Genomic DNA, 22,559 nt, shown 5'->3' on the forward strand with positions numbered 1-22,559 from the left:
TTTTGCCCGATTTCAGGCGTCCGAGTTGGCACGGAGGGGGTCCCCAGCCGTCGAATCGGCAAGCCAGGCCGCCCACGACGTTGAACGCATCCAGGCCGTCGATTTCTTCCCGCCCCACGGCCCGGACGACAGCGGCCGCTTCCCGCGCTTTTCGCGGTCTCCCGCGCAGGTGCGCGCCAAGAATAACGGCCACAACGAGGGACGCACTGCGCAGGCGCGCCCACCGCAAGATCGCACTGCGCATGCGCAGTGGCGCAACGAACGCCGTGACGTCATGACGTGCAGCAAGTGTGGAGGTCTACACTTAAAAGGGCAATGTCCTGCAAAATACCAACAGTGCAACAGATGTGCCATGATAGGCCACTACGCAGCCCGCTGTCGTGCGGCTCAACCCATGGATCCGGCGCATCCTCGACAACCTCGCACACGAGTCAGGACCGTCCAGCCCACGCATCAAGACTTCCAGTTAAGTGATGCAGATGACCAGGATGACTTCAGAGTTGCCGTCATTGATGTCAACAAGGTCAATGCCATCAATCCAGACGATGAGTGGTGTGCCACCCTGACGGTCAACCGATCGCGCGTCGCCTTCCGTCTGGACACCGGCGCATCCGCCAACCTGATTGCTTACTCTGCAGTCCAGGCCATGAAGGTCAAACCACTCATCACACCATCCCGGCTTAAGATGGTTGACTATAACGGGAACGTTATCCCGTCCGTAGGATCTTGCCAGCTACAGGTGACTCACAAGAGGTACACGGCCACACTCCCCTTCGAAGTTGTGGGCTCATCAAAGGACTCGTTACTGGGCGCACAAGCGTGTAAGGTCCTTCACCTGGTACAGCGCATCATGTCTCTCTCTCCAGATGAGATATCCGACTTCCCGGATGCTGAGTTCCACGCGAATCTCCATTCCCTCCTCGCTCACAACCAGGAGGTTTTTGAAGGCATGGGGACATTGCCACACACGTACAAGATTCGACTCAGACCGGACGCCATCCCTGTCGTTCACGCACCTCGCAGGGTTCCTGCGCCTCTCAAAGACCGCCTCAAGGCACAACTGCAGATTCTTCAGGACCAAGGGGTCCTATCCAAGGTCACGGAGCCCACGCCATGGGTCAGCTCCATGGTCTGTGTAAAGAAGCCCTCTGGCGAGCTCCGTATATGTATAGATCCAAAAGATCTGAACAACAACATCATGCGGGAACACTATCCCATCCCGAAACGAGAAGACCTCACCAGCGAGATGGCGCGAGCCAACATATTCACTAAATTGGATGCGTCCAAAGGATTCTGGCAGATCCAACTGGACCCGGCCAGCCGAAGACTATGCACATTCAACACCCCTTTTGGCAGATTCTGCTACAACCGGATGCCATTCGGCATCATTTCGGCATCTGAAGTATTCCACCGCATTATGGAGCAGATGATGGAAGGCATCGAAGGGGTACGTGTATATGTGGACGATATCATCATTTGGTCCACCACTCCGCAGGAACACATGCATCGTCTTCGACGTGTCTTCACCCGCATACGGCAAAATGGCCTGCGTCTCAACCGTGCGAAGTGTGCTTTCGGCCAGACGGAGCTGAAATTCCTCGGGGACCACATCTCAAGGTCCGGGGTCCGTCCCGATGCAGACAAGGTTAGCGCCATCACAGCCATGCCACGACCGGCTGACAAGAAGGCTGTCTTAAGATTCCTGGGCATGGTCAACTTCCTTGGGAAGTTCATTCCCAACCTGGCTTCTCATACAACAAACATGCGCCATCTCGTAAAAAAATCGACGGAATTCAACTGGCACCAGTCGCATCAGCAGGAATGGGAGGAGCTCAAGCACAAACTGGTCACGGCACCAGTGCTGGCCTTCTTTGACGCGACTCGCCCTACAAAGATCTCAACAGACGCCAGCCAATCTGGTATTGGAGCGGTACTCCTGCAAAAAGACAGCACGTCATCATGGGCCCCGGTTGCGTATGCCTCACGAGCCATGACCCCTACCGAACAGCGCTACGCGCAAATCGAAAAAGAATGCCTGGGCTTGTTAACTGGACTGGACAAGTTCCACGACTATGTGTATGGCCTGCCACGATTCACGGTCGAAACTGACCACCGCCCCCTGGTCAACATCATTAACAAAGACCTGAACGACATGACTCCTCGCCTCCAGCGCATCTTACTCAAACTCAGGAGGTACGATTTTGAACTGATCTACACTCCGGGGAAGGAACTCATAGTGGCGGACACTCTTTCCCGAGCAGTGAGCACACCACCAGATGCGGAGGGGTTCGTGCGTCAAATTGAGGCACACGTGACTCTGACAGCAGCAAATATGCCAGCTGATGATCCTTGTCTGGCCCACATACGCGCAGAGACGGCGACTGACCCTCTGCTGCAGCGAGTGATGCGCCACATGACGGAAGGGTGGCTAAAAGGGCAGTGCCCCCAGTTTTATAATGTGCGAGATGATCTCACCAATATAGACGGGGTCCTTATGAAATCGCATAGGATCGTCATTCCACACAGTGTGCGCCAGATGATTCTTCGTCAACTACACGAAGGCCACTTGGGTGTCGAAAAATGCAGACGAAGGGCCCGGGCGGCGGTATATTGGCCGGGTATTAATGAAGACATAGCCAACATGGTGCTCAACTGCACAACCTGTCAGAGGTTTCAGCCGGCGCAACCTCCGGAAACACTTCTACCACACGAGATGGTGACGTCCCCCTGGGCGAAGGTGGGTGTTGACCTATTTCACGCGCTCGGCAGAGATTACATTGTTATTATAGACTACTTCTCAAACTACCCGGAAGTCATGCCTCTCCATGATCTGACGTCGTCCGCAGTCATTGGGGCCTGCAAGGAAACGTTTGCTCGCCATGGCATTCCAAGGACTGTCATGTCAGACAATGGACCTTGTTTTGCCAGCCGTGAATGGTCGTCCTTTGCCGCAGCATATGGTTTCACTCATGTGACATCCAGCCCTCTGCATCCACAATCGAACGGGAAGGCTGAAAAGGGTGTCCACATCGCAAAGCGGCTCCTGTGCAAGGCGGCTGATGCCGGATCGGACTTTAACCTTGCCTTGCTGGCCTATCGATCGGCCCCGTTATCCACGGGCCTCTCGCCAGCGCAGCTACTAATGGGTCGCTCCCTCAGGACGACGGTACCTTCCGTCCTGGCACCGACAACAGACCATGAGGCGGTTCTTCGGGACATGCAACTGCAGCGTGATCGCCAGAAAGGTCGGTACGACACACGAGCGACGGACCTGCCCCCCCTGTCCTCCGGAGACAAAGTACGCGTCCATCAACCGTATGGTGGCTGGTCAGCACCGGCCGAAGTCCTCCGACAAGTGGCTCCCCGCTCGTTCCTGGTTCGCATGCCGGATGGTTCCGTGCGTCGCCGCAATCGGCGCGCCCTTCGCCGACTTCCACGTTCACAGCCACACAACACGCCAGATCCTCAACAGGCTTCCGAGGATGACTTTGTGGAGCTGCCGCACATCACGCCCTTTCCATCGCCACCCATGGCCATGCCTGCACAGCAGCCGGTGGTTCTTGATCCACCCTTAAGGCGGTCAACCCGAATTCGTCGCAAACCCATTAGAATGGACTTATAATACAGTTCATATGTTTAATAAGTTGGACAATTTTACATGATAACCTGTTGTTGTTTATCGTTCCAGATGTCGTCTGACTGGACAACTGTTCAAAATTTTTTTTTCTTCTTCTCTCGTTCGCATTTCTGTTATGTTATGGTACAACTGGATTCATGTGACGCACTCGACATCGCCCCATGTACATAGTTCCGTCATAGACACATGCTGCACACGACACACACACACTCTTAGATGCACTCACGTCACGATCATATTTATTACCACGTAGGCACATATCTTTGTAAAAAGGGGGGATGTCATGATATTCAAACACACACATCATGATGGACACACTAACAGGCAAATCAGAGTACACAACACCACAACCAATCACAGACAAGAACACCAACCACATAAAAAGCACGAGCACGACACCTGGAGGTCAGTAGGTCTGGGGAGAAGGAAGCATGAAAGAGCTGTTGAAACACCACAAGCAGGGAGCCCCCCACGTGCAGAGTGCAAAGACCAAGTTGTAAATAGTGAGTTTAAATAAACAAGCGTTGTACCATATGCAACTGTGTTGGCTCTTCTGTGTGTTAGAACACCCAACACCACAACCAGTACTGTGCATAAAGAATACTGAATCACTGGAGAAAGTTCAAGAGAAATAAAATCCAAGGAAATAACTCTTGCTCCTTTCTCCAGAAAGAAGATAATAATAATAGTCTTTATTAGTGTCACAAGCAGGGGCGGCACGGTGGCACAGTGGTTAGCATTGCTGCTAGCAATGGATTGCTAGGTGGATTGGCAACGCTAAATTGTCCCTCAATTGGAAAATATAATTGGGTACTCTAAATTTATAAAAAAATTTAAAAAAACGAGCAAGCTAGGGCACTCGTCTCCAGAAAGAAGAGAAGCTGGGGCTCATTTCCCTAGAAAGAGGAGCAAGCTAGGGGACTCTTCTCTAGAAAAAAAGAGAACTAGGACTTCTTTCTCTAGAAAGAAGAGCAGGTAGGGCTCCATTCTCTAGAAAGAAGAGAAGCTAGGGCTCCATTCTCTAGAAAGAAGAGAAGCTAGGGCTCCATTCTCTAGAAAGAGCAAGTTAGGGCTCATTTCTCTAGAAAGAGCAAGCTAGGGGACTCTTTGTCATGTTAAGCACAGTAAGATAACACGGGCTGCAACTGGATGCAGCTTTACCTGAGAGATACTCCACACCTTGAAGTTAGTTCAATATGATTTATTGAACCTGTCACACAATTAGCTCAATCCTCTGTGAGTTTGACTCTCTGCTAAACTAGTGTGATGAACCAGACTAGCTCTTAGCCACGTGCTGTACGCGTTACATGATATGTACACCCTGACTCACACTGTAGATGTCACCAGTGGAAAGAGGCAGAGTGTGAGTGCCTTTTATAGTGTTCTGCCTTCTCATTGGTTATGTCCTGTTCTCTGCATTCATTAGCTGCATGTTTGCATCTCACCACGTGCATGTCTGCATATCATGACATCTCCCCTTTTGAAATGTTTTTCTATGGCCTATGTGAAAGTATTTACATGTGTAGGCCGAAAAACTAACTTCTTTACATACAGTAGCAGATGGGAACTATGTACATGTGAAAACAGGTGTCTAATGTGTAAAAACAGAACACATAAAACAAAACAAGTGTTCATAAGTCCAGTCTCTGGGGCTTGTGTCTGATCCTGGTCGACCGCCGGAGAGGTGGTGGTGGGGACGACGGCGCCTTGATAGGTGGGATTGAAGCCTGACTGGTGACCTCATGGTTCAAGGTATCAGGAAGTGGCACAATAACGGGTGGTAACAATGAAGAGTGTGGTTGCGGGCGGGCAACTGTGCGCAGCACCCGTCTGTTGCGCCGCACAACAGAGCCATCAGCCACAAGCACAACATACGATTGGGGAGCAGCCTGTCGAACAACAGCTGGAGCTGGCCAGCCTCCATCAGGTAGCTTGATCTGAACAGCATCCGCTGGGAGTAGCAAAGGCAAATCAGTGGCATGGGCATCATAGCACCTGCTTTTGCTGGTCCCTGAGCTTCTGCACCTTCTGCAGAACCGGGAGGTGATCCAGGTCAGGCAAGTGTATGGCAGGAAGAGTCGTCTGCAGGTCCCTGTTCATCAGGAGTTGAGCCAGTGACATGCCGGTAGACAGAGGGGTTGCCCTGTACACAAGCTTCGCTAGGTTGACGTCAGAAGCAGAATCCGCGGCCTTGCAGATGAGCTGCTTCACTATGTGCACCCCTTTCTCAACCTTCCGTTGGACTGCGGGTAGTGTGGGCTGGAAGTGACATGGTTAAACTGATATACCTGGGCAAACCTTGACCACTCTTGGTTGCTGAAGCAAGGACCGTTGTCACTCATGACAGTGAGTGGAATACCATGCCTGGAGAATGTCTCCTTACAGGCCTTGACGACGGTCTTGGATGTGAGGTCCGAGAGCTTCACAGCTTCTGGGTAGTTAGAAAAATAATCAATGATTAACACATAATCACGACCATTGGCATGAAAGAGGTCGATGCCCACCATGGACCACGGGGAGGTCATGATCTCGTGTTGCTGAAGTGTCTCCTTGCCCTGTGCTGGCTGGAAGCGTTGACAGGTCGGACAGTTGACGATATTTGAGAAAACCTGACTAATCCCAGGCCAGTAGACAGCTTGCCTGGCTCTGTGCTTACACTTCTCAACACCCAGATGTCCTTTGTGGATTTGCCGGAGCACCAAGATCTGGAGACTGAGTGGAATGACAATGCGGTCCAGCTTGAGGAGGATGCCATCAACTAGCGTCAGGTCATCCTTCACATTGAAGAATTGAGGGCAAAGTCCTTTTTGCCAGCCATTGGCGAGGTGGCGCATGACACGCTGCAGAAGGAGGTCTTTGGCTGTCTCCTCACAAACACGAATCACCTTTTCATCCGACGCCGGGAGGTTGCTGGCCCACAGCTGCACCTGTGATTCGATCTGTTTACATACTATGGGAGATGGGAACATATGAAAACACATGTGAAAACAAGTGTCTAATGTGCGAAAACAGAACATAGCAAACAAAACAAATGTTCATAAGTCCAGTCTCTGGGGCTTGCGTCTGATCCCGGTCGACCGCTGGAGAGGTGGTGGTGGGGACGATGGTGCCTTTGTAGGCGGGATTGAGGCCTGACTGGTGGCTTTGTGGTTCAAGGTATCAGGAGGTGGCACAATAACAGATGGAAACAAAGAAGAATGTGGTGCGGACAGGCAACTGTGCACAGTGCCGCACAACAGAGCCATCAGCCATATGCACAACATACGATCGAGGAGCGGCCTGTCGAACAACAACATCTGGAACGGACCAGCCTCCATCAGGTAGCTTGATCCGAACAGCATCCGCCGGGGATAGCACAGGCAAATCAGTGGCATGAGCGTCATAGCCCTGCTTTGCCGATCCCCAAGTTGCTGCACCGTCTGCAGCACCGGGAGGTGATCCAGGTCAGGCAAGTGTATGGCTGGAAGAGTCATCCGCAGGTCCCTGTTCATCAGGAGTTGAGCCGGTGACATGCCGGTAGACAGAGGGGTTGCCCTGTACGCAAGCAGCTCTCAACCTTCCCGTTGGACTGCGGGTAGTGTGGGCTGGAAGTGACATGGTTAAACTGATATGACTGGGCAAATCTTGACCACTCTTAGCTGCTGAAGGACCGTTGTCACTCATGACAGTGAGTGGAATACCATGCCTGGAGAATGTCTCCTTACAGGCCTTGATGACGGTCTTGGATGTGAGGTCCGAGAGCTTCACGACTTCTGGGTAGCTGGAAAAATAATCAATGATTAACACACAATCATGACCATTGGCGTGAAAGAGGTCGATGCCCACCTTGGACCACGGGCAGGTCATGATTTTGTGCTGCTGAAGCGTCTCCTTGGTCTGTGCTGGCTGGAAGCGTTGACAGGTCGGACAGTTGAGGATCATATTCGAGATGTCCTGACTAATCCCAGGCCAGTAGACAGCTTGCCTGGCTCTGCGCCTGAGCTTCTCAACACCCAGATGTCCCTCGTGGATTTGCCGGAGCACCAAGCTCTGGAGACTGAGTGGAATGACAATGCGGTCCAGCTTGAGGAGGATACCATCAACCACCATCAGGTCGTCCTTCATATTGTAGAATTGAGGGCACTGCCCTTTTTTCCAGCCATTGGCGAGGTGGTGCATAACACGCTGCAGAAGAGGGTCTTTGGCTGTCTTGACGCGAATGCGAATCACCTTTTCATCCGACGCCGGGAGGTTGCTGGCCCACAGCTGCACCTGTGATTCAATCTGTTGGATGAATGCCGGCGGTTCGCTAGGCAAGGTTATGGAGCGGGACAAGGCATCCGCAATAATGAGCTACTTGCCAGGTGTGTACAAAGAACAAAGAAATGTACAGCACAGGAACAGGCCCTCCGGCCCTCCAAGCCCGTGCCGGCCATGCTGCCCGACTAAACTACAATCTTCTACACTTCCTGGGTCCGTATCCCTCTATTCCCATCCTATTCATGTATTTATCAAGATGCCCCTTAAATGTCACTATTGTGTACACGAGTTCAAAGTCATACCTCCGGAGTCGGAGGATGGTGCGGTGCAGCCGGGGCGTCACGTCATTCAGGTCCTTGTGGATAATGTGGACCAGAGGCCTGTGGTCCGTCTCGACAGTGAACATCGGTAGGCCGTAGACATAATCGTGGAACTTGAGAATTCCGGCAAGCAGGCCCAGGCATTCCTTTTCAATTTGGGCATACCGCTGCTCGGTGGGTGTTTTGCCCGTGATGCGTAGGCAACCGGTGCCCAGGCTGAGGTGTTATCGCGCTGTAGCAACACCACGCCGATGCCGTCCTGGCTCGCATCCGTCGAGATTTTTGTTTTCCTGTCAGGGTCAAAAAATGCCAAGACAGGTGCAGTGGTGAGCTTGGCTTTCAGCTCCAACCACTCTGCGTGATGAGTTGCCTGCCACTCAAAGGCAGTAGATTTTTTTACCAGGTGTCTGAGGCTGTGATGTGTGATGCCAGGTTGGGATAAACCTGCCCAAGAAGTTTACCATTCCTAAAAAACACAGTACCGCCTTCTTGTCTTCAGGGGTCTTTATGGCTTCGATGGCCTTGAACTTGTCTGCGTCCGAGCGCACACCCTGTTGAGATATCTGGTCACCCAAGAACTTAAGTGTTGACATGCCAAAGCAACACTTGGCCCTGTTCAGCTTGAGGCCATTGGCATGGACACATAGAACATAACAGCGCAGTACAGGCCCTTCGGCCCTCGATGTTGCGCCGACCTGTGAAACCACTCTAAAGCCCATCTACACTATTCCCTTATCGTCCATATGTCTATCCAATGACCATTTGAATGCCCTTAGTGTTAGTGTTGGCGAGTCCACTACTGTTGCAGGAAGGGCATTCCACGCCCTTACTACTCTCTGAGTAAAGAACCTACTTCTGACATCCGTCTTATATCTATCTCCCCTCAATTTAAAGCTGTGTCCCCTCGTGCTAGACATCACCATCCGAGGAAAAAGGCTCTCACTGTCCACCCTATCCAATCCTCTGATCATCTTGTATGCCTCAATTAAGTCACCTCTTAACCTTCTTCTCTCTAACGAAAACAGCCTCAAGTCCCACAGCCTTTCCTCATAAGATCTTCCCTCCATACCAGGCAACATTCTGGTAAATCTCCTCTGCACCCTTTCCAATGCTTCCACATCCTTCCTATAATGCGGCAACCAGAATTGCATGCAATACTCCAAATGCGGCCGCACCAGAGTTTTGTACAGCTACAACATGACCTCATGGCTCCAAAACTCAATCCCTCTACCAATAAAAGCTAACACACCGTATGCCTTCTTAACAACCCTCTCAACCGGAGTGGCAACTTTCAGGGATCTATGTACATGGACACCGAGATCTCTCTGCTCATCCACACTGCCAAGAATCTTACCATTAGCCCAGTACTCTGTCTTCCTGTTATTCCTTCCAAAATTAATCACCTCACACTTTTCTGCATTAAACTCCATTTGCCACTTCTCAGCCCAGCTCTGCAGCTTATCCATGTCCCTCTGTAACTTGTAACATCCTTCCGCACTGTCCACAACTTCACCGACTTTCGTGTCATCTGCAAATTTACTCGCCCATCCTTCTACGCCCTCCTCCAGGTCATTTATAAAAATGACAAACAGCAGTGGCCCCAAAACAGATCCTTGTGGTACACCACTAGTAACTGGACTCCAGTCTGAACACTTCCCATCAACCACCACCCTTTGTCTTCTTCCAGCTAGCCAATTTCTGATCCAAACTGCTAAATCTCCCTGAATCCCATGCTTCCGTATTTTCTGCAGTAGCCGACCGAGGGGAACTTTATCAAACGCTTTACTGAAATCCACATACACCACATCAACTGCTTTACCCTCATCCACCTGTTTGGTCACCTTCTCAAAGAACTCAATAAGGTTTGTGAGGCACGACCTACCTGACACGGTTGAATACCTGCTGGAGACGAGAGATGTGCTCTTCGTGGGTCGTGGACCATATGATAACGTCGTCCACATAGACATGAACCCTTTCAATGCCCTCCATCATCTCCTCCATGATTCTATGGAAGATCTCAGAGGCCGAAACAATGCCAAACGGCATAAGATTGCAGCAGTACCTGCCAAACGGTGTGTTGAAGGTGCAGAGCCTTCTGCTGGACTCATCCAGCTGGATTTGCTCGAATCCCTGTGACGCAACTAGTTTTGTGAAAAACCGGGCGTGTGCCATGTCACATGAGTTCCCCCCCGCTTCGGGATGGGGTAGTTTTCCCGCATTATATTCTGGTTGAGATCCTTCGGTTCAACACAGATGCGCAGCTCACCCAAAGGCATTTTCACACATACCATCGAGCTGACCCAGTCCGTCGGTTCCGTAACTTTAAAAATGATGCCCTGGTCCTGAAGAGCCTTGAGCTGTGCCTTCAGGGGCCCCTTCAGTGGAGCCGGGACCCGGCGTGGTGCATGGACCACAGGCATGGCAACAGGCCGTAACAGGATCTTGTACCGATATGGCAGAGTGCCCATCCCGTCGAACACATCCGGATACTGAGCTAGGATGTTGTCAATGTCGGCTTGAAGATCCCCATTGGGGGAGATCATTGTGTAGATCCACTGCACAAGGTGTAGCTGCTTGCATGCCTGTGCGCCGAGCAGGGAGGCCCTGTCTGGCTTGACGATCTCAGACCTTAGCCTTGCGTAAATGCTCCTGTTAGAGATGAGCAAATGGCAGGATCCCAGTGCTGCGATGGCATTGCCTTTATAGTCCAGGAGCTGGCAGGCTGCTGGAAGGAGCTTGGGTGGCTTCTTGATGCGGTTGAAATCCGCCTGTGAAAGGAGATTGGCAGACGCACCTGTGTCCGGCTTGAACTGGATTGAGCATTGACTTACTTGCAGCACCGCACACCATTCTTCCGCAGAATTCACATTGAGGATGGACAGGCGTCGTGATGATGTCGGTGAGGCATGTTCACGTGTGGTAATGATGCCCACATGGTAGGTGGACTTCAGGCAGTCCTCCTCTAGGTCCGTTGTACTGCCAGGATCAGAGTCCTGTAAACATTGCTGTACACTCCTAACGCATCGGCGTTGGAATTGGGAGCACTGGCCCTTGACTGGTGATGCAAACCCGCACACGGCTGCATAGTGTCCAGGCTTCCCGCCTGCCTCTTGCAGGGAAGTATCTCTTTAAGTGGGCGGTGTCACAGTTCGGGCACGTCATGATGTCATTACGCTCAGTGCGTCGTCGCATATGCAAAGTGCGGTCGGCAGACGTTCGCACCTGCGCAGTGGTGATCGGCCGCTTCGTCGTCCCAGTCGCATCGCGCATGTGTGGGGCTCCGGGAAGGGCGATGAAATGGCTGCTTTCATCAAAGCTGCGGCGCTGCATCCAGGCAATGGCCTGCGCACACACTGCCTCGTGGGAGGCAAGTTTCTCCTTTTCAGCCGATTTACATTGGGAATACCGATTTTTGCCGTGCTCATGCACTATACATGTTTCAATCGCGACTGGTAGGGTCATATTCTTGATTTTTAAAAGCTGCTCTCTCAGAGGATCAGAGTAAACTCCGAAAACGATCTGGTCCCTGATCATGGAGTCAGCAATATCACCAAAGTTGCAGGACAGCGCTAGTAGACGGAGATTAGTTAGTTAGGAAGGAGTTGAAAGATTCATCTTTATCTTGGAGGCGTTATTTGAATATATAGCGCTCTAAGATTTCATTGGTGTCCACTTCACAATGACTATCAAACTTGTCCAGGACGGTCTGAAAGCTTGTCTTGTCCTGGCCTTCGGTGAAGTTCAGCGAGTTGAAGATTTGGATGGCTTGATCCCCCGCAGTTGAGAGGAGAAGCGCGACCTTTCTTGTATCAGATGCACCCTCAAGGTCTGAGGCTTCGACGTACAGCAGAAACCTTTGCTTGAAAGTCCGCCGTTGGCACGGAGGTTGCTGGAGGTCCGCAACTGTTGAGGAGCCTGGATCTTCTCCATGGTGCCGTGATACATTAGCTGGTCGTCACGGAACAGATTGAGGTAAATCCCCTAGGGATTGCAGTCTCCTGGTATCATGTTGTGTTAAGCACAGTAAGATAACACAGGCTGCAACTGGATGCAGCTTTACCCGAGATACTCCACACCTTGAAGTTAGTTCAATATGATTTATTGAACCTGTCACAGTTAGTTCAATCCTCTGAGTTTGACTCTCTGCTAATTAGCATGATTAATCTGTCTGACTGAACCAGACTAGCTCTTAGCCACGTGCTGTAGGAGTTACATGATATGTACACCCTGACTCGCACTGTAGATGTCACCAGTGGAAAGAGGCGGAGTGCGAGTGCCTTTTATAGTGTTTTGCCTGCTGATTGGTTATGTCCTGTTCTTTGCTTTCATTAGCTGCCTGTTTGCATCTCACCATGTACATGTCTGCATATCATGACACTCTTCTCCAGAAAGAGCAAGCTAGGAGCTCTTCTCTAGAAAGAGGAGAAGCTAGGACTCCTTTCTCTAGAAAGAAGTGCAAGCTAGGGCCTATTTCTCTAGAGAGAAGAAAAGCTAGGGGCTCTTCTCTAGAAAGAGGAGAAGCTAGGGCTCCTTTCTCTAGGAAAGAGGGACGGACAGGATTTTACACATTGGGTCGGTACGCTGATGTCGGTGAAAAATACGGATCCCAACCTGGCGCTATGCTGGAAACAGTCATCCAACATTTATTGTGGAGGGGGCCCCTTTCACAGAGTAGCCTGTGGCCACAACAATGGTGAATTAGGCAGGAGAGGGACCTCAAAATCTGTCTGGAATTTCAGTGCCCTGCCTGACTCCAAGACGCCTTTTACAGGCAGCTACCATGCTGCGCACAATGAGTTGGGCCTCAGGCCAACTGGGAAATGTGAGTCATGTGGTGTGTTGCCTTAAATTGGCCTTTTAATAATAATAATAATAAATCACTTATTGTCACAAGTAGGCTTCATGAAGTTACTGTGAAAAGTCCCTATTCCCATATCTACTGTTTTCAGATGATTACCTTTCCACTCCTGATCTGGTCTTCAGCAAAATTGTTTGGAGGAGCCAGCAAATATTTATTCTGGCAAGTTGCACAGAATTACACACTCGCCCTCATCCATTCTCACCTCCACACAGAGGCAAAAAAAAGCCCAAAGACACATGTTAAAGGGCGGGATTTTCCGTGCAACCTGCCGGGCTCACCATTGGCCGGTGGCAGGACCTTCTGGTTCCGCTGCTGTCAATGGGGTTTCCCATTGAACGCACTCCGCGCCACTGCAAAATCCGCAGTGGGGGGGGGGGGCATCAGCAGGACTGGAAGATCCCATCGGCATGAATGGCCTGAAAATTCCACACAAAGTCTTTGAAATTATCAAGGAGTTTGATAGGATGCATGTAGACAAACTGAATCTACTTAATGGACAAGTGCAGCCAGAGGAAGATATGCACTAAATGCTCAAATAAAGAATTTAAGATGAATTGCTCTACACAGAGAATGAGAAGAGTAGTTTAATTGACATAAACATGTGGGATTAAGGATTAAGGGGGGGGGGGGGGGGGGAGGGAGATGATCTAGCGACTCCGTTACACCCGGTGCAGATCCCAGCACAACGGTGAATCACCAAATCGAGAGTCACCTGACTCGCTCCGCCCACTGCGAACTGGGTCTTAGTCTTGCTTGGTGGAGGATCAGGAGTTATGGGGAGAAGGCAGGTGAATGTGGATGAGAAAAGTATCAGCCATGATTGAATGGCAGAGCAGCCTCGATGCGATAAGTGGCCTAATTCTTCTCCTATGTCTTGTGGTGAGATACAGGTCTGCATATTTAAATAAGCTTAATGGTTCATTTAAATACCTGGAGACTGGATTCACCCAGTGCCTGGGATTCAACGACCATGGCTGCGAGGCTTCACTAGGGCGCCATTTAGTATTGATCCACACAAACAGGGGCCAAGCAGAACAGTCTCATGGGCCATTGGAAACCCTGGCGTGATCGGGGACAGGGCAAGGTGGTACCTTGGCACCAGGGCACCCTGGCACTTCAAGCACCAGGGTGGCAGGTTGGTACTGCCAGGGCTGGGTCCAGGAAAGCATTGCCCACGGGAGATGGGGGTTCCCAGAGGCTTTGGGAGGGGGGGGGGGGGGGGGGGGGGGCGGGGGGGCAAGAGGAGAGAAAAAATAAAGACATTTTTAAAAATAATAATAAAAAACGGGGCTGCTGATCAAATGCCACCCCGATCTCCAAGATCAGTTTGCCAGCAGTACCTTCTCCCAAGTACAGCCTCAGGGTGGGAGAAACTCCCAGAGGCCAAAAATGACGCTGCAGCCGCCGAGAATCACCCCATCAAACGTGCCCGAAAGACTTCCTCTGCTGAATCGTGCCCATGGTTTATATAAATTTTCAAAATTGATAAGGAACCAGATTAAAAGGTAATTTTGTATGGAATTAAGGAGAAAGGTGAGCACATGGAAATAGAAAGTGTTGAATAGAAACTCGAGGAACCTTTCAGACAGAAGAATGGGGTGAATATTGTCCCTGAAGTGCTTTGTGTTGGGTGGCTTTCATTTACTATACTATATACATAAATGATTTGGAATTAGATATTGTAAGAATATAAAAAGATGTTTGTTGAAGGTGCAAAATTAAGGAATTAGAGCAAATTATCACAAGGGTCATGAATGACACCAGAAAGTCACAGTCAAGTTGGAGGAATGAATATTTAATTGACATGTGCAATTCAATGCATAGCAATACAAAGAAACATTCCATGCAAAAATGGGTAATGGAAACATACCACTGCCGCGGAGCCAAAATTCTGTTCTTATTCGACAGCAACGTGTGATTAACTTCACTGCACGGACTCTAGTCATTCAAGAATGTGGCCTACCACCACTTTCTGAAGCGCAATTAGCGATAGGCAACAAATGCTGGCATTACAGCAACACCCACATTTCAAGAATTAATTTTTAAACAATATAAATGATGGATTTGAGGTGCAGGAGTGTGACCTTAATGCAAATGCAGAGGTAATTTAAAAGATGGTAGCGTCTGTTTGTGCTGTGACATTGCATTCAAGGATTCTGTGGTCCACCCTCCAGTTCATAATGACTTTAGTTCTTTTTGTTTGTGGATGTCATTTTATGCAATTGTTAATACAGAATGCAGTCGAAGTTAAAACAAATAGTACCTCCAGAATTTTCTTTAATTGGTTTGCGTTCTCCACCACCAGAATATTAGCCTCACAGTGCAGCGCCACATACTTGCATGCTTCTGGAGAATTTGTGGCATAAATCCCAACAGCCAAACCACTACATCAGAGAAAAGACTACTATTATTACATGCACAATTTTTCAGCCACTGCTGGATTTGCACAACCGCCGACAGAAAATGTAATTTCACAAGCAATGCTAAGAAACAACAGCAGTTGGAAACTTCACAATTATTAAAATTTGTTTTGGTAGTTCAGTTATTAAGATAGTGAGCAACTGATTTGAGCAACTGTGCAGAGTGAGCAGAGCTTGGTTGTGAGTGTTGACTCACCTGATGAAGGAGCTACGCTCCGAAAGCTAGTGATTCCAAACAAATCTGTTGTACTTTAACCTGGTGTTGTAAGACTTCTTACATATGAATTAGGACCAGGAGTAGGCCATTCAGCCCCTGCTCCAATATTCAGTAAGATTATGGGTGATCCGATCGTGGCCTCAACTCCACATTTCACCTATCCCCAATAACCTTTGGCTTCCTAGCTGTCAAGAATCTATCTCTGCCTGAAAAAAATGTTCATTGACCCAGTCTCCTCCGCTCTCCAGGCAAGGGAGTTCCAAAGATTCAAACCCTCAAGAGGAGGAATTTCTAATTTCATTTCGGTCTTGAAGGAGAGACCCATTATTTTAAAACTGTGATTCAGAGTTCTAGTCTCTCCAACAAGGAAAATATCCTTTCAGCGTTCACGCTGTCAAGTCCTCTCAGGATCAATATGGGTGGGATTCTCCGGCCATGCCTACGTGGCGACGAGAAATTCCCACCCGAGGTCAATGGACCTTTACATGGTCTGCATCCCGCCTGTGGTGATCTTTCAGTGGGAGGGGCGAAGGAATCCAGCCCTGTGTTTCAATAAGATAACCTCTCAATCTTCTTAACTCCAATGGACATAGATTCAGCCTGTGCAATCTTATCTTGTAAGATAACCACTGCACCCCTCCTACCATCCCAGGATCAATCTGCTTCCAACACATTTATATCCTTTCGTAAATAAGGAGACCAATACTGTATGCAGTATTCTAGATATGGTCGTACCAACGACCGTACAACTGTAGTAAAACATCCCTAATTTTACTGTCTATTCTCCCTGCAATAAATTACAAACTTCCATTAATAATAACTTGATCTACCTGCAGACTAACTTTTCCTGATGTATGTACCAGGACACCCAGATTTCTCCGCAGCTCAGAGTTCAGCAACCTCTCTCCATTTAAGAAATACGATGCGCTTTTATTTTCCCTGCCAAAGTAGACAAATTGACATTTGCTCACATTAAATTCCATCTGCCATCTGCCCAAAACCTACCTCCCTCTCCCCAGCTTCACCCTCTGATTATCTTTGTCACCCCTCCCAGCTTTACCCCCCTCCTCCCCAAGACCTTCATCGCCTTCCCCCCACTCCCAGCTTCACTACCCTACAACATCATTTCCCCACTACACCCCCACTCTGCAAGACATTCCTCACCCACTGAAGCCTAGAACTTCCACAAAACCCCTAGAGTGCAGGAGACCATTCGGTTCATCGATTCTGCACTTACCCTCCATAAGAGCACCCTATCTAGGCATCCCGACCCCCCCTATCCCCGTACCCTCACCTGACCTGCAGATCTTTGGTCACTAAAGGGGAAATTCAGTATGGCCAATCCACCTACCTACACATCTTTGGACCATGGGAGGAAACCGGAGCACCTGGAGGAAACACATGGGGAGAATGTGCAAACTCCACACAGGCACCCAAGGCCAGAACTGAACCTGGTTACCTGGTGCTGTGTTAACCATTGTGCCACAGTGCTGCCCTATACCTATCAGCTGGCATAGTGGGATTTGAACCCTTACCTCAAAAGCATTAACCTGGGTCTCTGGATGACAGGCCTGGTAACATTACCATGACACCACTGTGAACCTTGACTTTCCCGCTCATGACTAGACCTATGTCCCTAAGCCGCCACCACCACACCTCCCCCACCTTTGGTGCATCCTTACCAGCCCCTTAGAGACATACAGCTCAGAAATGGGCCTTCAGCCTAACATGTCTGTGCTGGCTATCAAACACCTATCCTAATCCTACTTTTCAGCATTTGGCCCATGGCCTTGTATGCAATGGCATTTCAAGTGCTCATCTAAATGCTTCCTTTTTTAAAATAATTTCATTGAAGAAATTTTTCATGATAACAAGATCATACAACTATACTCCTATACAACTCTATACAACAACTACATAAAAAGGTACAAAGCAAGAACACAATCAATCTTAACAGCCCCCCGAACCCCCCATAACATATAACTAAAACAAACTAGCCAACTGAACCCCCCCCCCTCCCCCGCAACAGCTGAGTGACTACCTCTCTGAAAAAGGAAATGAACTCTTCCTAATGTCCACCATCTTGAACTGAATCAAGCGAAGGAGATTGACCCCGTGAAGAGCCTTATTCCACACCCACTCATTATAAAAACAGACCCAGTTTCACCCTCCCACTTCCTCCTCATCTCATCCAACAGAGCCTGCTCCACCGACAGGATCTGGCCATTAATATCCAAAATCTTCCCCTCACCCAATCAGACCAAAGATAAGGCCCTATTCAAGAGAGAGGGAAGAGATGCCAAGGTAAAACTCCTGACCCAAGAAATCGCAAACTTGGACATACCTGAATAAATTAGTCCTCGGGAGTTGGGATTTGTCCAACAGCTCCTCAAAAATCGACAAACCTACTCTCCACAAACAGGTTCCCAAACCCCTCCAGACCCTCCTGTCCATGACTTGAACACCAAATCCAAACCCACTGGCACAAAAGATGATTCCTACAAATAAGGGCAAAGAGTGATATGAGGCCGAGCTTAAAATGCTGTCTAAACTGCCGCCAAATCCTCTGACTGGACACCACTACTGGACTATGATGTGTTAGGCAGGTTGGTTCGATGTGGACTGCACTCGATGCAGGGAAGTTAGAAACAGATGTCTAACACAGAAGATCCAACACGGTTTTATTCAACTAGATGAACTGCTGTACATATTCAACTGTGGGTCGACACTATACTGATCTGACTAGTGACCTTGTAGTAGCCTGACCAGATTTACTAGCTACCGCATGGTGTTTGTGCTTGCTAGCCCATGGACTCCGACTGTCTCAGTAGCTGGGTCCCAAGAGAGCGGGAAACCTAGTGCCCTCTGGCTTTATAGTGGTAGTGTCCTGTCTGGTGATTGGCTGTGCTGTGCTGTATGCTTAGTGGTCATCCTATGTGTCAATCACTGCCTGTCTGCATCTCATTATATACACAAGTGCATATTATGACATCGCCCCCTTTTTTTTGTTGAGTTGAATAAATACTGAGGTATAAGAACATAAGAACTAGGAGCAGGAGTAGGCCACCTGGCCCCTCGAGCCTGCTCCACCATTCAATAAGATCATGGCTGATCTTTTGTGGACTCAGCTCCACTTTCCGGCCCAAACACCATAACCCTTAATCCCTTTATTCGTCAATATATTGTATATATATATATATATATATATATATGCCTGACTACATACAAACGGTGATTGAACAAACACAAACATGGGAAGGTGTCGATAGAGCAGATACATGGCAAACTAAGCAATATTTACAAGAGTTAAGTCGACGGACTCAGTTATAAAATTTACAAAAGTTAAGTCTACAGATTCAGTCTTTGTGCCGGGCGACGAATTCTTGTCAATCGCCACAGAGGTGGATCAGGAGCCGCCTGCACGCGGAGAGGTGAGATCACTGCCATTGCGGTGGTCGCGTGGGCCGGCAGGATCGCTGGCAGATCGGTGGCCTCGTGGCAGGGTACGTCTGGCAGAAGCATGACAGCAAGCGGAGCACTGTGGTCAGGTGGTGGGCGTGGAACTTTTTGTAATGCCCGTCTGTTGCGCCGTAGCAGGGAGCCATTAGCCATGCGAACAATGAAAGACCTCGGGGCAACTTGTTTGACAACAACAGCTGTGGCTGACCAACCGCCTTCAGGCAACTGGACGCGAACGTGATCAGCTGGAGTCAGCTCAGGTAAATCCGTGGCATGAGCATCATATGTGGCCTTCTGTTGGGCCCGGGACTGCTGCACTTTTTGTAGTACCGTGAGGTGGTCAAGGTCTGGAACATGGATGGCTGGAACTGTGGTCCTCAGAGTGCTATTCATGAGCATCTGCGCTGGGGACAACCCAGTGGACAGTGGGGTTGCCCTGTATGCCAGCATTGCCAGGTTGAAGTCGGAGCCTGAGTCTGCAGCTTTGCACAGCAATCGCTTGACAATATGGACCCCTTTCTCGGCCTTCCTGTTTGATTGCGGGTAGTGGGTAGTGGGGACTGGGGGTAATGTGATGGAAGTTGTAGGACTGTGCAAAAATCAGACCATTCTTGGCTGTAAAAGCATGGACCGTTGTCGCTCATTACCATGAGCGGTATCCCGTGCCTGGCGAACGTTTCTTTGCAGGCTTTGATGACCGCCTTCGACGTGAGGTCGGACAGTTTCACCACTTCTGGGTGACTGGAGAAATAGTCTACCAGGAGTACGTAGTCACGCCCCTTGGCGTGAAAAAGGTCTACACCTACTTTGGACCACGGAGAGGTCACGACCTCGTGCTGTTGCAATGTTTCCTTGGGTTGAGCCGGTTGAAACTTCTGACAGGTGGGGCAGTCGAGGAAAGTGTTGGCAATATCCTGGTTAATGCCCGGCCAGTAAACCGCTTCCCGAGCTCTACGTCAGCATTTCTCGACTCCAAGGTGACCCTCATGGAGTTGAACCAGCACCATAGCTTGCATGCTTTGAGGAATAACGATCCTGTTGAGTTTCAGAAGGATTCCCTCCACAACCGTCAGCTCGTCTTTAACATTAAAGAATTGAGGACATTGTCCCTTCTGCCAGCCATGGGTAAGGTGCTGAATCACACGCTGCAGTAAAGGATCCTTGGCCGTTTCCTCACAAATTTGGACCACCAGTTCATCAGAGGCTGGGAGGTTGGTGGCACACAATTGCACTTGTGCTTCTATGTGGCAGATGAAGTCACCTTGTTCACATGGTGTGGTGATGGACCGGGCTAGGGCATCTGCAATGATCAGCTCTTTGCCTGGCGTGTAGACAAGTTCGAAGTCATAGCGGCGGAGTCGAAGAAGAATTCGCTGTAACCGAGGTGTCATGTCATTTAAATCCTTCTGTATTATGTGCACTAGAGGCCTGTGGTCTATTTCCACCGTGAATTTCGGCAGGCCATAAACGTAGTCATGAAACTTGACTATTCCGGTCAGGAGACCCAGACACTCCTTCTCGATCTGGGCATACCGTTGCTCAGTGGGTGTCATGGCCCTGGAGGCATGTGCCACTGAAGCCCAGGACAAGGAGTCATCTCGCTGGAGGAGCACCGCCCCAATGTCGTCCTGGCTTGCATCAGTTGATATCTTGGTTTCCTTGGTTGGGTCGAAGAACGCTAGAACTGGGGCTGTGGTGAGTTTTGCCTTCAGCTCACGCCATTCCGCTTCATGTGTGGGCAGCCACTGGAATTCCGTTGACTTCTTGACGAGATGGCAGAGGGCCGTGGTGTGGGATGCCATATTGGGAATGAATTTCCCGAGAAAGTTGACCATCCACAGGAAGCGGAGGACCGCCTTCTTGTCCTCCGGGGTCTTCATGGCGTTGATCGCCAAGACCTTGTCGGTGTCTGGCCGCACACCCTGCTGCGAGATGTGGTCGCCTAGAAACTTTATATCCGATTGACCAAATGAGCACTTGGCCCTGTTGAGCTGGAGACCATGTTCATTAATTCGCTGGAAGACCTGCTCGAGGCGAGCGATGTGTTCCTGGGGCTTTGTGGACCAGATGATCACGTCGCCCACGTACACGCGTACCCCCTCGATGCCCTCCATCATTGCTTAATGATGCAATGAAACACTTCGGAGGCAGATATGATACTGAAAGGCATGCGGTTGTAACAGTAGCGGCCAAACGGGGTGTTGAACATGCATAGCTTGCGACTGGACGCGTCCAGCTGTATTTGCCAAAAACCCTGGGAGGCATCCAGCTTAGTGAAGAATTTGGCACGAGGCATCTCACTGGTTAACTCTTCACACTTTGGGATCGGGTAGTGCTCCCGCATGATGCTGCGGTTTAGATCCTTGGGATCAATGCAAATGCAGAGCTCCCCTGATGGCTTCTTTACGCATACCATGGAGCTGACCCAGTCTGTTGGCTCCATGACCTTTGAGATGATACCCTGGTCTTGGAGGTCCTGTAGTTGCTTTTTCAGACGTTCCTTGAGGAGCGCCGGCACCCGGCGTGGTGCATGGATTACAGGGGTGGCGTTCGGTATTTTTTTTTTTTTTAATATAAATCAGTACGGGAGCGTGCCCATTCCATCGAATGCGTGATAATGTCGTCTATGTCGGCTTGCAAATTTCCATCGGGCAAGGCCGTCGCCGCTGACGATGACATGGTGTGGACTCGATGAACCAAGTTCAGGAGATTGCAGGCGCGAGCACAGAGCAGGGACGCCCTGTCAGGCCTGACGATTTCAAATCGTACCGTTGCCTTGATCGCTTTGTTGGATACCCCTAGTTGACACGAGCCACTGGCAGCTATGGCATTGCCATTGTAGTCAAGGAGCTGGCAGGCCGGTGGAAGAATGCTTGATCGGGCCCGGATGGTGTCGAGGTCGGATTGGGAGATGAGGTTCGCAGGCGTGCCGGTGTCCAGTTTAAATTGGATGCAAGCCATGTTAACTGTGAGGACAGCACACCACTCGTCGTCGGGATCCACACTGAGGATCGAGAGGCGTTGCGCAGGTGTGGTGGAGGCCAGCTCATGTGTGGTTATGATGCCCACCTGATATGGAGACTTGAGGCAGTCAGCATCGTTGGGCTGTCGGGAGCAGAATCTGGCATGCCTTGTTGTATTGAGCGGATACTTCTGCGCCGCAGCTGGGATCGCTGGCTGCTGAGCGGTGGAGCGGATCTGCAGAGGGCTGCGTAGTGGCCAAGCTTGCCACACTGGAGACTTCGGCGTCCTCTTGTCGCTTTAAGTGGGCGGAGCCACAATTCGGACACGTCATGAAGCTGACGTCAGCACGTTCCATCCGCCATCGCGCATGCGCAGTGCGGTCGGCCGACGTACGCACCTGCGCAGTCAGGTTTTCGGTCTCGTCGTCCACTCAGTCGTGGCA

The 22,559-nt window shown here is 50.1% G+C and overlaps 1 protein-coding gene across 4 annotated transcripts in view; it reads right to left on the reverse strand.

The window, feature by feature from the left end:
* Positions 1–22,559, reverse strand: part of LOC140409078 (long-chain-fatty-acid--CoA ligase ACSBG2-like) — a 278,888-nt gene that overhangs the window by 142,519 nt on the left and 113,810 nt on the right. For all 4 annotated transcript variants that reach the window (XM_072497172.1, XM_072497171.1, XM_072497170.1 and 1 more), the window contains exon 6: positions 15,321–15,441. In XM_072497172.1, the coding sequence (XP_072353273.1) occupies positions 15,321–15,441 (121 nt within the window). The remainder of the gene's footprint in view (positions 1–15,320; positions 15,442–22,559) is intronic.

The sequence above is a fragment of the Scyliorhinus torazame genome, chromosome 3 (genome assembly GCF_047496885.1).
Source record: "Scyliorhinus torazame isolate Kashiwa2021f chromosome 3, sScyTor2.1, whole genome shotgun sequence".
In the NCBI taxonomy this organism is placed as follows: Eukaryota; Metazoa; Chordata; class Chondrichthyes; order Carcharhiniformes; family Scyliorhinidae; genus Scyliorhinus; species Scyliorhinus torazame.